The following is a 15,149-nucleotide window of genomic DNA, read 5'->3' on the forward strand; positions in this document are numbered from 1 at the left end:
AGGACAGGCGCGCTCCTTCGGCCGATTGCGCGTGTGCACACGCACTCCCGGCCGCGGATTCGGTAGCCACAGAATCAATGTATCGGGCTATGGAGCCCGATCACTGATTCCTCTCCCCCACTGAAAAAGCGACAGCTTCTCTCGGAAGCTTTGCTTTTTCTGAAGCTATGTCCCTCTAAGCGTACATTGTACGCTTAGAGTGACGTCATGTAAACAAACTCAAGATTGCCATCTTGTGGCCAAAAAGTAAAACTACAAGTAAAAGTAAAAAAACATTACAATACACAAATATTTCCCCAAATAAAACACTTTTATATCCCACCCTCCCAAAAATGCCCACATAAAATGTTTAATAAAAAAAAACATTACTATAAAAAAAAAAACACATAAATATTTACCTAAGGGTCTAAACGTTTTAAATATCTATGTAAAGATGAAATATTTCTCTCTATTTTTTTTTTTTTATAAGCTTGTAAATAGTGATGAATGCAAAACGGAAAAAATGCTCTTTTATTTCCAAATAAAATATTGTCACGATACATTGTGATAGGGACATAATTTAAACGGTGAAATAACCGTGACAAATGGGCAATTACAATACGTGGGTTTTAATTATGGAGGCATGTATTATTTTAAAACTATAATGGCCGAAAACTGACAAATAATGAATTTTTTCTTTTTTTTTCTTATTCTTACTGTTAAAATGCATTTACAGTAAGGTAGCTCTTAGCAAAATGTACCCCCCAAAGAAAGCCTAATTGGTGGCGGAAAAAACAAGATATAGATCAGTTAATTGTGATAAGTAGTGATAAAGTTATAGGCTAATGAATGTGAGGTGAACAATGCTCGGATGCATAAAGTGAAAACGACTGAGAGCTTAAGTGGTTAAATATCTAGGAATCTACATCACGCCATCTCTTCCCCTATTATACAAAGAAAATTATGAACCTTAGTATTCCAAATTAAAAACCCAATTAGAAGCCCTATCTAAATTTGAATTCTCCTGGCTGGGACGAACGGCTGCTTTTAAAATGATGATATTGCCACAAATGCTATATTTATTCCGTAACCTCCCAATTAACGTACCCAAAATATTTTTTACCACATTACAGAGACTACTTAATAAATTTGTTTTGATTAACACATCTTCTAGATTTTCGAACAAAATATTGTTGCAACATCAATCAGAGATGGGATTTGGTGTTCCAGATCTAGAGCTTTATTATAAAGCAACAATACTGGAACAATCCAGAGCTATTTGGACTGGTGATAATTCAAAGCAATGGTTGGTTCTGGAACAAAATCAGACTTCATACAATACTTATAGAACATTAAAAAAACCAACAGCAAATCCAATAATAAAAAATACATTGAACATCTGGAAAGACTTTACTTAGCAGCACAAAAAAATCATACACTAGCTACTAATTTATCTATTCCTTTAGTAAATATCACTAATGTGGTTAGGAAAATTTCTGTTGATAAATGGACAGAGGTGGGAATTGAGACATTGGATAAACTCTTTGAGGAGACGGATCTTAAATCTTTTGAAGAACTGGTTATTACATATCATTTACCTAGTTCAAAAGAATGTACATATATTAAAATAAAAAAATATCTTCAGAAACATATACCAATTCAGGTTCTATATCCACCCCAAATCAAGAAATTACTTACCCCAGAAAAAGATCATATGAAAGGGACGGCTCTCTTTTACAGATCATGGTTATCTGTTAGGGGAGAAGTCCCCAAATGGCAATTAAAGAAATGGCAAGACTTTTTCAAAATGGACATTTACATGAAGAATGGGAATCTGCAGTCCGATCTGTGAAGAAATCTTCACATTGTGTATCACATTTGGAAAACTTTATTAAACTGTTGTGGCGGTGATACTTTACACCAGAAAACATTTCTAAATTTGACCCTAAGGTTTCGCCATTATGCTGGAGAAAGTGTAATCATACAGGCTCTTTGGAACATATATTTTGGACTTGCCCAAAAATCCAACCGCTTTGGAAGGAAATAGAAGATTTAAAAAAAAACTACCTGTAAGTCTCTCTCATATACAGTACCTCCACATATGGCATTATTGCACATCCACACAGTTGAATTACCACCCAAAGAGAGAATTATTTTCAGTCATTTATTTATAGCCACTAAATTACAAATTATTGAAAATTGGAAAACTACACAGGTTCCAAGGTTTGAAGATGTCTTAAAAAAAAGTGGAATTTAACTTCATAGCAGAAAAGTCATGGGCATTCAAAACAGGAAATTTGCATTTATTTTTAAGGAAGACTGATTTATGGCCCACATTATATCCTCAGTCTCAATTATCAAATCTGTAGTTTCAAAACTCATACCCTCTCACAGATTGTATATGATTCCCCAGGACTATTTGAAAGTTAAAGTAATATTCAAATGCACTCTAATATACTCTTGGCAACTGTATTCACACTCTTTTTTTTCTTTCTTTGCCCCTTTTATTGTTTATTAGTTAAGAGGTTAATAATTTTGATGATACATAATAGGGGTAAAAATACTCCATACATTCTAGATATGAAGACATACTGTATATTTATTAGAATAGATCATCAAAATCTTTAAATGATGATCTAACTGTAATACAGTTTTATAAAGGTTGGATGCGACTTCCAGTGACTTTGTTGGTTGGATCTTAGTCCACCAGTTACTGGAGGATTCAGCTCCATGGAAAACAACAGACAATGAGCAGTATTATAGTGATTATTAGCATACATCTTATATTGTATTGTTGAATATGATTTATGGCATACACTGTGCTATAATAGTTTTTATTCTGATCTCTTGAAATTGGTCTAATAGTTCATTGTTTGATGTAATAATCATACTGTTATTGATATGTCATTTTATGAAAATGGCTGTATTTAAAAATTTGAAAAACCCCAATAAAAATTATTGAAACCTAAAAAAATGGGGGGGGGGGGGTTTAAGGTTATGCATCAGGACTCGGGTTCATTGTGAAGAAGTTAAAATTAAAGGACTACTGTAGGGGTGTAGGGGAAAAAAGAGTTGAACTTACCTGGAGCTTCTAATGGTCCCCCGCAGACATCCTGTGCCCGTGCAGCCACTCACCAATGCATCGGTCCCTGCCACCGATTCACTTCTGGAAATTCCGACTTTAAACAATCAGAAAGGGGTTTTATTGGTGGGGGGTTAGTTAGGCATTGATCTTGGAGATTCACCAAAATCACGACTGAAAATGTTAAATGTAAATTAGCAGAATGCATTATTTATTTATTTATATACTGCCAACATATTACGTAGCGCTGTACAGAGTACATTGTCTTGTCACTAACTGTCCCTCAGAGGGGTTTACAATCTAATCCCTACCATAGTCACGTCTATGTATCTATCGTGTAGTGCATGTGTCATAGTCTAGGGCCAATTTAGGGGGAAGCCAATTAAGTTATCTGTATGTTTTTGGGTTGTGGGAGGAAACTGGAGTGCCCGGAGGAAACCCACACAGACAAGGGGACAACATACAAACTCCTTGCAGATGTTGACCTGGCTGAGATGAGAAAGCGCTAACTACTACACCACCGTGCTGCTTTGTGTATTACTGATACAACGGCACTGTAATCAAAACTACCCAGATTTTGGGTTACTCCTGATATTTTATAATCAGATGTTGGTGTATTCAGTAGAAGCGCTTAATAATCAGAAGGTCAATAATGCAATCTAGTGCTCACACATAATTTTGTCGATTAGATAATGAAGTTTGATTTTTCTGTTAGATCGAATATAAAGCTTCTTCCAACATGTCCGATCAGATTTTTATTGAAAACACTGGATAATCATTAGTTTTTCTTGATCGGAAAAAAAAGATTGTTTTGAATCGATCGCTTTGGTCGAATAAACAGGAAAATCAAATGTTTTTATTTTACTGTGTATGGACACCCTCAGAGTTTCTGACTTTGTTTCAGCAAAACTTTTCAATTCTGTGCTGTCTTCTTCATCCAGTAACTGGTCATTTCGATTGTCTACGATCATCTACATTTTTTAGCATGTGTTTTCTAACGCTGAATCACAGAATCTTGAAATCAATAGGCTGCTTCTGATTTGCGTGCAAAGGGGGGTGGGGGTAATACAACCTGCTGCATTTTTTCACAAATCGCTTCTTATCCCCATTGCTGTTAATTGGCACAGCAAGGATATTTGGATTCACATCATTACAAGTGCATCCGTCACTAGTGTAAACATAGCCTCAGTTACTTGTTTCTTCAGAGACATGCTGAAGTATAAGTCTGACTGCCTGGTTTATCAAGAATCAGCATATGAAATCCCCTCTGTACATACCCAACAATTTTAAGAAGCCATCAAAATCACATTATGATCAGCCCACACTAACATTGCTATATTTTCATGAGGTTATGCTTAAATCTGACATTGACACATTTCGCAAAATATAGCATTATGAAAAAAGTTTTTGTTTTTTTTTACTTTTCAAATTTGGACTCATCCAAACTATGATTTAAGAAACTTAAGGTGGCCATACACCAGGCGACTTGACGGCCTATTGACCGGTGCCGTCAAGCGCATCCCCAACCGACAATGCGACCAATTTCAGGATGAAAATTGCTGCAAGATGTTACTCGATCGGATGCCCGGCGGTACAGCATGCAATTTTGAGCGCAACGAAACCCCCGACGCTTTCCCCCTAATGAAATTGTCCGCCCTGTGCCCCATGTAAATGTATACATTACCTCTCCGCGGCCTCCGCTTGCCCCCTGCTGGATTTGCAGGATTCCGTCTCTGCATACACGCACACCAGACATGGTTTCCTAGTGAGGGCGTGCGTGTGACGTCACACACGCGCGCCCTTACAATGAAACTACGTGGGGCGTGCGTGTATGCAGAGACGGAATCCTGGATGCCAGCAGGCGACAAGCGGAGGCCGTGGAGAGGTAATGTATACATTAATATTAGGCACAAGGCCAATTTCGGATCGATTTCAGCATGAAATTGATCGGGAATCGACCTGTGGTGTATGGGCAGCTGACAGATCTCTCATCAGATTTGATAAGAGAGAGATTTGTCTCTTGGTCGAATATGGCCATACATCGCTAGATGTATGGGCAGCTTTAGTCTTAAAGGGAACCTAAACTGAGAGAGATATGGATGTTTCCTTTTAAACAATACCAGTTGCCTGGCAGTCCTGCTGATCTCTGTGGCTGCAATATTGGCTGAATCATTTACCAGAAACAAGCATGCAGCTAATCCAGTCTGACTTCAGTCAGTGCACCTGATCTGCATGCTTGTTCGGGGGCTGTGGCTAAAAGTATTGGAGACACAGGATCAACAGAAGAGTCAGGCAACTAGTATTGTTTTAAAAGGAAAAATCCATATCCTTCTAAGTTTAGTTTTCCTTTAAGGACTGTAATGTTAGCTACTGATGTGATAAAGAGGCACCAACTTTAAAGTTGTGTGAAGTTATGTGAATAACCCAACCCATAAGCATTTACTTAGCAGCCTGGAGTTTCTCTTTTTCTACTGGCTAACTACTACAGTGCCTTCTACAGGTCAAAAGTAAAGAGAATACACTGTAGTGTATACAGATTTTTGTAAATTGTTGATTCAACCATTTATTACTTACAGATATAAATATGTTCAGCAAGTTTTCTAATGCTGGAAGTTGTGGGATAAGTTTCTGTACGACTTTGCTGAAAGCTTCGAAGATTGAATGATCATATATGCTGGTAAGATAAAAGCTGAAAAAAATACAATATAAATGTCAAATGAATTTATATACTGTATTCACAGGATTAAATGTGTGATGCTTTAACCACTTAAGTACCAGCGGTCCGCTGCCCCCTTAAGGACCGGAGACCGCTGGTACAAGAATGACGAAATCCCGACGAAACACCGCACATAGCCCCCGCAAACACCACCATCGCCGCAAGCCGGGATCCTCAGGAGAAAGACTCTGCCATCTCTATGACGGCAGAGTCATGTGAGCCGGTCAGGAGCCACTCACCATGTCTATCAATGTAAGCCAATGGGAGCAACTTACATTGATAGACATGGCCAGGAGCCAATTAACCACTTGAGGACTCAGCCTTTACCCCCCCCCCCCCCCCCCTTAAGGGCCAGCGCTGTTTTTTCCATTCAGACCACTGCAGCTTTAACGGTTTATTGCTCGGTCATACAACCTACAACCTAAATGAATTTTGCGTCCTTTTCTTCTCACTAATACAGCTTTCTTTTGATGCTATTTGATTGCTGCTGAGAGTTTTAGTTTTTATTATATTCATCAAAAAAGACATGAATTTTGTCAAAAAAATGACTTTTTTAACTTTCTGTGCTGACATTTTTCAAATAAAGTAAAATTTCCTATACATTTGAGCGCAAATGTTATTTTGCTACATGTCTTTGATGTAAAAAAAAAAAAAAAAACATTCAGTGTATATTTATTGGATTGGGTAAAAGTTATAGCGTTTACAAACTATGGTGCCAAAAGTGAATTTTCCCATTTTGAAGCATCTCTGATTTTTCTGACTATCTGTCATGTTTCAGGAGGTGCTAAAATTCCAGGATAGTATAAATACCCCACAAATAACCCCATTTTGGAAAGAAGACATCCCAAAGTATTCACTGAGAGGCATGGTGAGTTCATAGAAGATTTTATTTTTTGTCACAAGTTAGCGGAAAATGACACTTTGTGACAAAAAAAAAAGGTTTCCATTTCTGCTAACTTGTAACAAAAAAAAAATTGAATCTGCCATGGACTCAACATGCCCCTCAATGAATACCTTGAAGTGTCTATTTTTCAAAATGGGGTCATTTGTGGGGTGTGTTTACTGTCCTGGCATTTTGGGGGGTGCTGAGTTGTAAGCACCCCTGTAAAGCCTAAAGGTAGTCATTGCACTGTGGGCCCCTTAGCGCAGTTTGGCTGCAAAAAAGTGTCACACATCTGGTATTGCCGTACTCGGGAGAAGTAGTACAATGTGTTTTGGGGTGTATTTTTACACATACCCATGCTGGGTGGGAGAAATATCTCTGTAAATGACAATTTTTTGATTTTTTTTTACACACAATTGTTCATTTACAGAGAGATTTCTCCCTTCCACCCAGCATGGGTATGTATAAAAATACACCCCAAAACACATTGTACTCCTCCTGAGTACGGTGATACCACATGTGTGGCACTTTTTTGCACCCTAACTGCGCTAAGGGGCCCAGAGTCCAATGAGTACCTTTAGCATTTCACAGGTCATTTTGAAACATTTGGTTTCAAGACTACTCCTCACGGTTTAGGGCCCATAAAATGCCAGGGCAGTATAGTAACCCCACAAATGACCCCATTTTACAAAGAGGACATCCCAAGGTATTCCGTTAGGAGTATGGTGAGTTCATAGAAGATTTTATTTTTTGTCACAAGTTAGCGGAAAATGACAATTGGTAAAAAAAACCAATAATAATCATTCTCCGCTAACTTGTGACAAAAAGTAAAATCTTCCGCAGTGTGAACCCAAACATCACAAAACACATTGTACTTCTTCTGAGTACGGCGATACCACATGTGTGGCACTTTTTTGCACCCTAACTGCGCTAAGGGGCCCAGAGTCCAATGAGTACCTTTAGCATTTCACAGGTCATTTTGCGACATTTGGTTTTCAAGACTACTCCTCAGGGTTTAGGGCCCCTAAAATGCCAGGGCAGTATAGGAACCCCACAAATGACCCCATTTTCGAAAGAAGACACCCCAAGGTACTCCATTAAGAATATGGTGAGTTAATAGAAGATTTTACTTTTTGTCACAAGTTAGCGGAGAATGATTTTTATTGGTTTTTTTTACTAAGTGTCATTTTCCGCTAACTTGTGACAAAAAATAAAATCTTCTATGAACTCACCATACTCCTAACGGAATACCTTGGGATGTCCTCTTTGTAAAATGGGGTCATTTGTGGGGTTACTATACTGCCCTGGCATTTTATGGGCCCTAAACCGTGAGGAGTAGTCTTGAAACCAAATGTTTCAAAATGACCTGTGAAATGCTAAAGGTACTCATTGGACTCTGGGCCCCTTAGCGCAGTTAGGGTGCAAAAAAGTGCCACACATGTGGTATCGCCGTACTCAGAAGTAGTACAATGTGTTTTGTGATGTTTGGGTTCACACTGCATACTGGCCTAGCCGGTCGGTCAAGCCCGAAGCACCGTCTCGCCCAAAACAGACCTTCAGGGAATACCACAAGAGTAGCATTCGGCCTAGTAATTAACTGCAACGCCGTAGACTAACATGACTTCCTGGGCTGACCCAAATTGCCGCAGAAGCCACGCAGTAACGTAGGCATGCACTAGCGTTAAGTCAAGCACTTCCGGCGTAGGGGGGGACCGCAAAGTGTGACTTTTGCTAGGCAATTTGCCCTAACGCATCGCGCCAGTGTGAAATAGCACTGAGAGACCCTTGTGTGCCTACTGCTGTGTCTGTAGTTCCCTAGGTTCTAAAAGTGTGCCTTCTCGTGGTACCTCTCATAACACTCCCCTAGGCATAGGCCAGGCTGGTCAGGACAGGAGGGACAGTAAAACGGGGGTGTCACGCCTTATTCCAGCCTTGCTGCAGACACGACATCTTTTTCTGGGGTTGCGTTGAGTTGGGGTACTGGGAATCGGGTAGGCGTAATGCCTTCCATGCAGCCGGCTAGTTGCATTTGGGGGTTGGGCTCTGGCTTCTTCTGGATACAGGAGTGCCAAAACGATCTCTTCTTGGAATTGAAGGTAAGATCCAGTTCTTACTGTAGAGAACAAAGCTGTTGTACATTGCCAATTGAATTAAATACACAGACACTTTCTTATACCAGCGTCTGGTTTTCCGGGAAATTAAATAGGGCCCTAACATCTGGTCATTGAAGTCCACCCCTCCCATGTTGGCATTATAGTCGTGGATGGCGAGGGGCTTTTTAATGACCTCTGTTGCCCGTGTAATTTGTACTGTCGTGTCTGTGTGAATGGTAGACAGAAGGTAAACGTCCCTCTTGTCCTTCCATTTCACAGAGAGCAAGTCATTGGTACACAAGGTGGCCCTCTCCCCCCGTTGAAGTCTGGTGTTAACGAGCCGTTGGGGGAAGCCCCGGCGATTAGGCCGCACGGTGCCACAACATCGGATTCCTTCTAACTTTAAGTGCTGATAGAGGGCCACACTTGTGTAAAAGTTGTCCACATAAAGATGGTACCCCATATGGAACAAGGGTGACACCAAGTCCCACACAATCTTTCCACTGCTCCCCTGGTAGTCAGGACATCCGACCGGCTCCAATTTTGAGTTTTTTCCCTCATAGACCCTAAAACGAGATATATAGCCTGTGGCCCTATCACAGAGCTTATACAGTTTCACCCCATACCGGGCGCGCTTGCTTGGGATGTACTGTTTGATACAGAGGCGCCCGGTAAAATGTACGAGGGACTCGTCTACACAGATGTTCTGTTCAGGGGTATAAGCATCTGCAAATGTGGATGACAGGTGGTCTATGATGGGCCGAATTTTGTGGAGCCGGTCATAAGCTGGGTGGTCTCTTGCATGACAGGTGTTGTTGTCATTGAAATGCAGGAAGCGCAGGATGATCTCAAATCGCGTCCTGGAAATGGCAGCAGAGAACATGGGCATGTTATGTATTGGGCGTATAGACCAATAAGAGCGCAATACATTTTTTTGGGTAATACCCATGTTGAGGAGAAGGCCCCAAAAAATTTTAAGTTCAGAAACTTGGAGTGGTTTCCACCGAAAAGGCTGGGCGTGGCAGCTTTTCGGATTGGCGGTTATAAATTGTGTGGCATAACGGTTGGTCTCAGCCACAATTAAGTCAACAGTTCAAAAAAGTCTAGGGCCGATCCTAGTTCAACTTGTTCCACCTGGACTCCAGACTGGTGGGTGAAAGGGGGCAGTACGGGTGCGGCGGGATCAGGGGAATGCCAATCAGGGTTTGCCAGCACCTCTGGAAAACTAATGGGATTACGGGCCCGTCTACTTGGTGGCTGCGAATCGGGTCTTAATTCACAGTTTCTACTTCCAGGCTGGTGTTCGCCACTTCACCAGGGTCTTCTACGGTAATACTGGTGTTGATAGATCCAGGAGATGCTGCGCTGCTGGTGCATGCCTCACCAAGGAAAATCAGATCAGCGCCAGCACCACTCTGCTGCCCTTGAGACTGATCTTCCGCCACCTGCAGTCCAGTGACATGGGGTGTGGTACGCCTTGCTCTAGCCGGGACCTCAACCTCGTCATCGGAACTATCGGTCAGAGAGCCACTGCTGTCTACAGGATCGTACTCTGAACCAGAAGATTCGTCGAATAAGTCGACCCAATCATCCTCATCCGACTGGTCCATGTACCTGTAGATGTCTTAATTGGAAAACCTCTTTTTTGTCATGGTGGCCTGCTAAATTTAGGAGGTATTCCTCTGAGACTACCCAGGAAAAAGAGCACCTACCTAGCGAAAGGGAGTACTTGAGAGGTAGAAAGCTGTGGTCACTGAGTTTTGATGAAAAAAAATGAAAACTGATGTTTACAGTGCCACAGCTAGTGTACAGTGTTTTTTGCAGTGATCAGAAAAAAAAATTCTGTCACTGCGGTGGGGCGGGCTGAACGCAGTGCAGGCAAACAATCAGGTCTGATCGGGCAAACACTGCGTTTTTTTGTGGATCCTAGTGACCCTAATATAGATCTGACTGTGATCACTAAGGATCACTTACAGATACTATATAGTACCAATGCTGATTAGCGACAGTGATGATGCTAATTAGTGACTGTGGTGCAGTGGGCTGAGCACTAACTGACACTAACAACCCTTTTGCCTAGCTAACTGGCCTAACTGTTACCACTAGTGATACTAAAAAAGTGACAGTGTTCACTGATCACTGTTTTTAGATCACTAGGATAGTGATGGTGAGGGGGGGGGGGGGGGGGGGGGCGTTGGGGATCAGAGAGCAATCACAAATAATCAAAAACAATCACGAGGCAATTACAACACAATTACAGCAATCGCCCAATCAAAGCCAATCACGGAGCAATTGAATCCAATAATGCGACAATCAAAAACCAATTACGTGACAATCGAAGCCAATCACACGACAATCGATGCTAATCACAGGGCAATTGAGACAGTCGAGACACAGGGCAAGACAGCCAATCAGAGGGCAATTGGCACAATCAAAACCAATCACAGGCAATTGAAGCCAATCACGCGACAATCGAAAACCAATTACGTGACAATCGAAGCCAATCACACGACAATCAATGCCAATCACAGTGCAATTGAGACAATCGTAGCCAAACAAAGCACAATCAAGCCTTACAGACAGGAGATAAGATACACAATGGCAGGGGGGAGAATATACGCAAGCAATGCACTAGAAAGGTGTGGGGAGGTTCTGAGGGGGTGGGTGATCAGAAGCCCCTAAGGGGTAGTTGGGGGTCTGATCTGATGGATAGGAGTGACAGGGGGTGATAGATGGGTTATTGACGGGTGATAAGTGGGTGTTTACAGGGAAAAACAGATGTAAACAATGGACTGCTGATGTGATCAGGGGAGGGAATATACGCAAGCAATGCACTAGGAAGGTGTGGGGAGGATCTGAGGGGGTGGGTGATCAGAAGCTCCTAAGGGGCAGTTGGAGGTCTGATCTGATGGAGGGCAGTGGCAGGTGGTGACAAGGGATGATTGACAGGTGACTGATAGGTGATTGACAGCTGATCAGTGGGCGATTACAGGGAGATAGATAGATGCACTATGCAGGGGGGGGGATCTAAAGGGGTGGGGGGTGGTAAGATACCCCTAAGGGGTAGTTGGGGGTCTAATCTGATGGATAGGGTTGACAGGGGGTGATAGATGGGTTATTGACGGGTGATAAGTGGGTTTTTACAGGGAAAAACAGATGTAAACAATGGACTGCTGATGTGATCGGGGGGGGGGGGGTCTCGGGGGGATCTGAAAGGGTGGGTGGGTGATCAGAAGTCCCTAAGGGGCAGTTGGGGGTCTGATCTGATGTGGGGCAGTGGCAGGTGGTGACAAGGGATGATTGACAGGTGACTGATAGGTGATTGACAGATTGACAGCTGATGTGGGCTATTAGAGGGAGATAGAGAGATGCAGCATACGGGGGGGGGGGGGGGAGATCTGAAGGGGTGGGGGTGATAAGATAACCCTGAGGGGTAGTTGGGGGTCTGAGCTGATTGATAGGAGTGACAGGTGGTGACAGGGATTGATTGATGGGTGATATGGGGGGTGGTTGGCTGCAAACTATGGTCTGCAGGGGTGTACAGGGGGGGGTCTGATGGGTGCTGCGGGTGATCGGGGGGGTCTGTGGGGCTCCTAACACGTTGTGTGTGTCACTCACTGTGCCTGCTCTCCTCGCCGGTGGTCGATCGCTAAGTGTGACCACCAGCGGGAAGGCAGGCAGTATAATACAGTTTGTTAGGTAAACAAACTGTATTATACGTTTCTAAGTGGCTCGTTTGAAAAGTTACAACCCGCCGGCGCTGCGGATTGGCCGGCGGGTTGTAGTCACAAGGGGGCGGCACCACGTGACACAGTGATCGCGCGCTGATTAATCACGGAAAACCCGGCGATGCACATCTGCGTCGCTGGTCCTCCAGCTGCCACTTTGCTGCCGCACCGTATGAGCGTGCGGTCGGCAAGTGGTTAAATCAGCTCCTGACCGGCTCACATGGCTCTGCCATCATAGAGACAGGCAGAGCCTGTGAGCTGCGGTGAGAAACGTCGGGTTTGAGCGGCGCGATCGCGAGGAGCGACAGAAACGGCGAATGCGCACTGTGGACGGTGATGGAAATCTACGCCCTGCCAGCCAGGAGCCCACCACAACAGGGCATAGATTTCAATCACCGCGGTCCGAAAGTAGTTAAACTATATTCAAGCAAATACATAGCTCCCAACTGTCCCTCTTTTGGAGGGAGAGTCCCTCTTTGGGAGCCCTGTCCCTCTTTCCTCCTCATTTGTCCCTCTTTCAGGACTTTGTCCCTTTTCTCTACTAAAAATGTGTTTGACTCTAAACTTTATTCCCATCCTTTAAATTGATTTATTACTAATTTAAAAATGTTAATATGAAGGAAAATGAACCAGGATAGAAAGGACTCGTGTGGTTTAAATTATAAAACAATATATTTTTCTTATAAAATCTTTATGGTATGTGTGACTAGGGGTGTGATGTGGGCGTGATCAGGGGTGTGGCAGGGGCATGGCTTAAGTGTCCCTCTTTCTCATCTCAAAAAGTTGGGAAGTATGCAAATAACAAAATGTGTTAAATGGAGCCTTGATCAATAATGCAATATACTCTACCTTTATTTTTTACTTTTCTCCATTTTTACAATATTTTTAAGATATAGGTATAGGTATGAGAACTTTGTTTTATAAGCAGATTGTAGATTGTAAGCCTTTGGGCAGGGTCCTCACTCCTTTTGTGTCCTACCTGATCATGCACCTCTATTACTGTGCACCCATGCTATGCATTTGAGTGAACCTAACTTGCCTAACTCCATGCTCCCATCCAGTGACTGACTAAGCATTACCTGGTACTCATACTGTGCTGTGTGATCTGGTTTTCTTGTATTCCTGTATTGTCATATTGCTGTTTGTCACCCCTAAATATTGTCTGTAACCTAAATTAATGTCCAGCGCTGCGTAATATGTTGGCGCTTTATAAATACAACAAATAAATAAATAAATAAATAAATAAATAAATAAGCAACTTGTTATCTGAAGTTACATAAACCACTTTAATCTGTAGGCTGCAATCTTCTCAGAGACTTTAGTCTGTGCCCCGCCTCTTAAGCTCTCTGGCGGTAAGCCCGAGCTACGCTCGGGCTAGCCGCCGCAGGGGATCACATGGCCCGGGAGGATTTTATGTAGCAAAATGTGTTTTATATTTGTTAGCTAGCACTTAGCTAGCTAACTATGTTCCCCAAGTGCTTCCGCTCCCCCCCGATCCCCTGCAATCGCCGCCGTAATACGCACCCGCCAGGGATCCCGCCTCCCGTCATCTCCGATCGTCGCCATAGCGACGAGTGAAGCTCAATGGGAAGCTGCGGCTCTCGCGGGATCGTGAAGGGGTACGTATTGCTGGCGGCGATCGAGGGGTGCTAAATGGTGTGGTGGGGCTTGGGGGACATAGTTAGTTAGCTAAGTGCTAGCTAACTGATATAAAGCACATTTTGTTACAAAAAAACCCTCCCGGCGGACGCAGCCTCTGAAACTGCGTACCGCCAAGGAGGTTAAAGTGTGTACACACTGCTGACTTATGTCTGTACCCGATCCCCTTGGGCAACATTGCTGGGCCCGGACTGTACAGACACGAAGTCAGCTGTATAGCTGACAACACGCTCTGTTGCTATGCAGGGCGGCGGAGTTGATCCACTGTGCCGATTGCTTGTGGGGCAGCAGTCGGGGGCCGCTGTACACACATATGATTATCAGTTAAGGCAGTCTTTATCATCCACCACAGCTGACTTTAGTCTTGTGTGTGTACGTAGCTTTAGGGCGCTTTCCTGCCGGCGAGGAGCGTTACATGGATGCACTGCTACCGCAGTCTAATGTGACCCTATGGGGAAGTTCATACTTCCCACAGTACGGTACGCTGTGCCGAAAGTGCCAATTCTAATGCTAGTGCAGAACCACGTTACCGTGCGGGACCCGCGGCGATCTGCGGCAGCCCGGAAGTCATGTTACTCTATGGCGACGCAGGTTTTTTTAAACCGACGACGCTGCGACGTCACGGCATGCATGTGCAGAAGTGTATGTTTACAATACGCTTCCGCATAACTGAAGCAGGAAGTGACCTCCAGCGTGCTTCCTGCTTGATTGGTGGCCAGACAGGGAACAACTGTACTAACGCGGTGTTACCTGAAGGCCTGTGTTAGCTGGTGCGGTGCCCCGGGAGCGACGCACCACACCACTCATGCTGGTTTACACTGTGAAATCAGCCTCACTGTTTTAGCAGTGTAATGATGCAACCAAAGAAGCAGCACCATGCACAGAGTTTGCGGCAAACTCTTTCAATTCAGCTGTTTATTTGTGATTGTGATCCTTTAAAGTTAACCTGTGACAAAAACTAGCAGAAAAGTAAGATGTATACCAAGGTAGAGGGAATCCTCTAGATAAC

General features: G+C 43.3%; 1 protein-coding gene across 4 annotated transcripts in view; it reads right to left on the reverse strand.

The window, feature by feature from the left end:
- RRAGD (Ras related GTP binding D) overlaps nucleotides 1-15,149 on the reverse strand; it is an 83,804-nt gene that overhangs the window by 12,629 nt on the left and 56,026 nt on the right. For all 4 annotated transcript variants that reach the window (XM_068231142.1, XM_068231141.1, XM_068231144.1 and 1 more), the window contains exon 4: nucleotides 5,636-5,750. In XM_068231142.1, the coding sequence (XP_068087243.1) occupies nucleotides 5,636-5,750 (115 nt within the window). The remainder of the gene's footprint in view (nucleotides 1-5,635; nucleotides 5,751-15,149) is intronic.

Source organism: Hyperolius riggenbachi, chromosome 4, assembly GCF_040937935.1.
Source record: "Hyperolius riggenbachi isolate aHypRig1 chromosome 4, aHypRig1.pri, whole genome shotgun sequence".
Lineage (NCBI taxonomy): Eukaryota > Metazoa > Chordata > Amphibia > Anura > Hyperoliidae > Hyperolius > Hyperolius riggenbachi.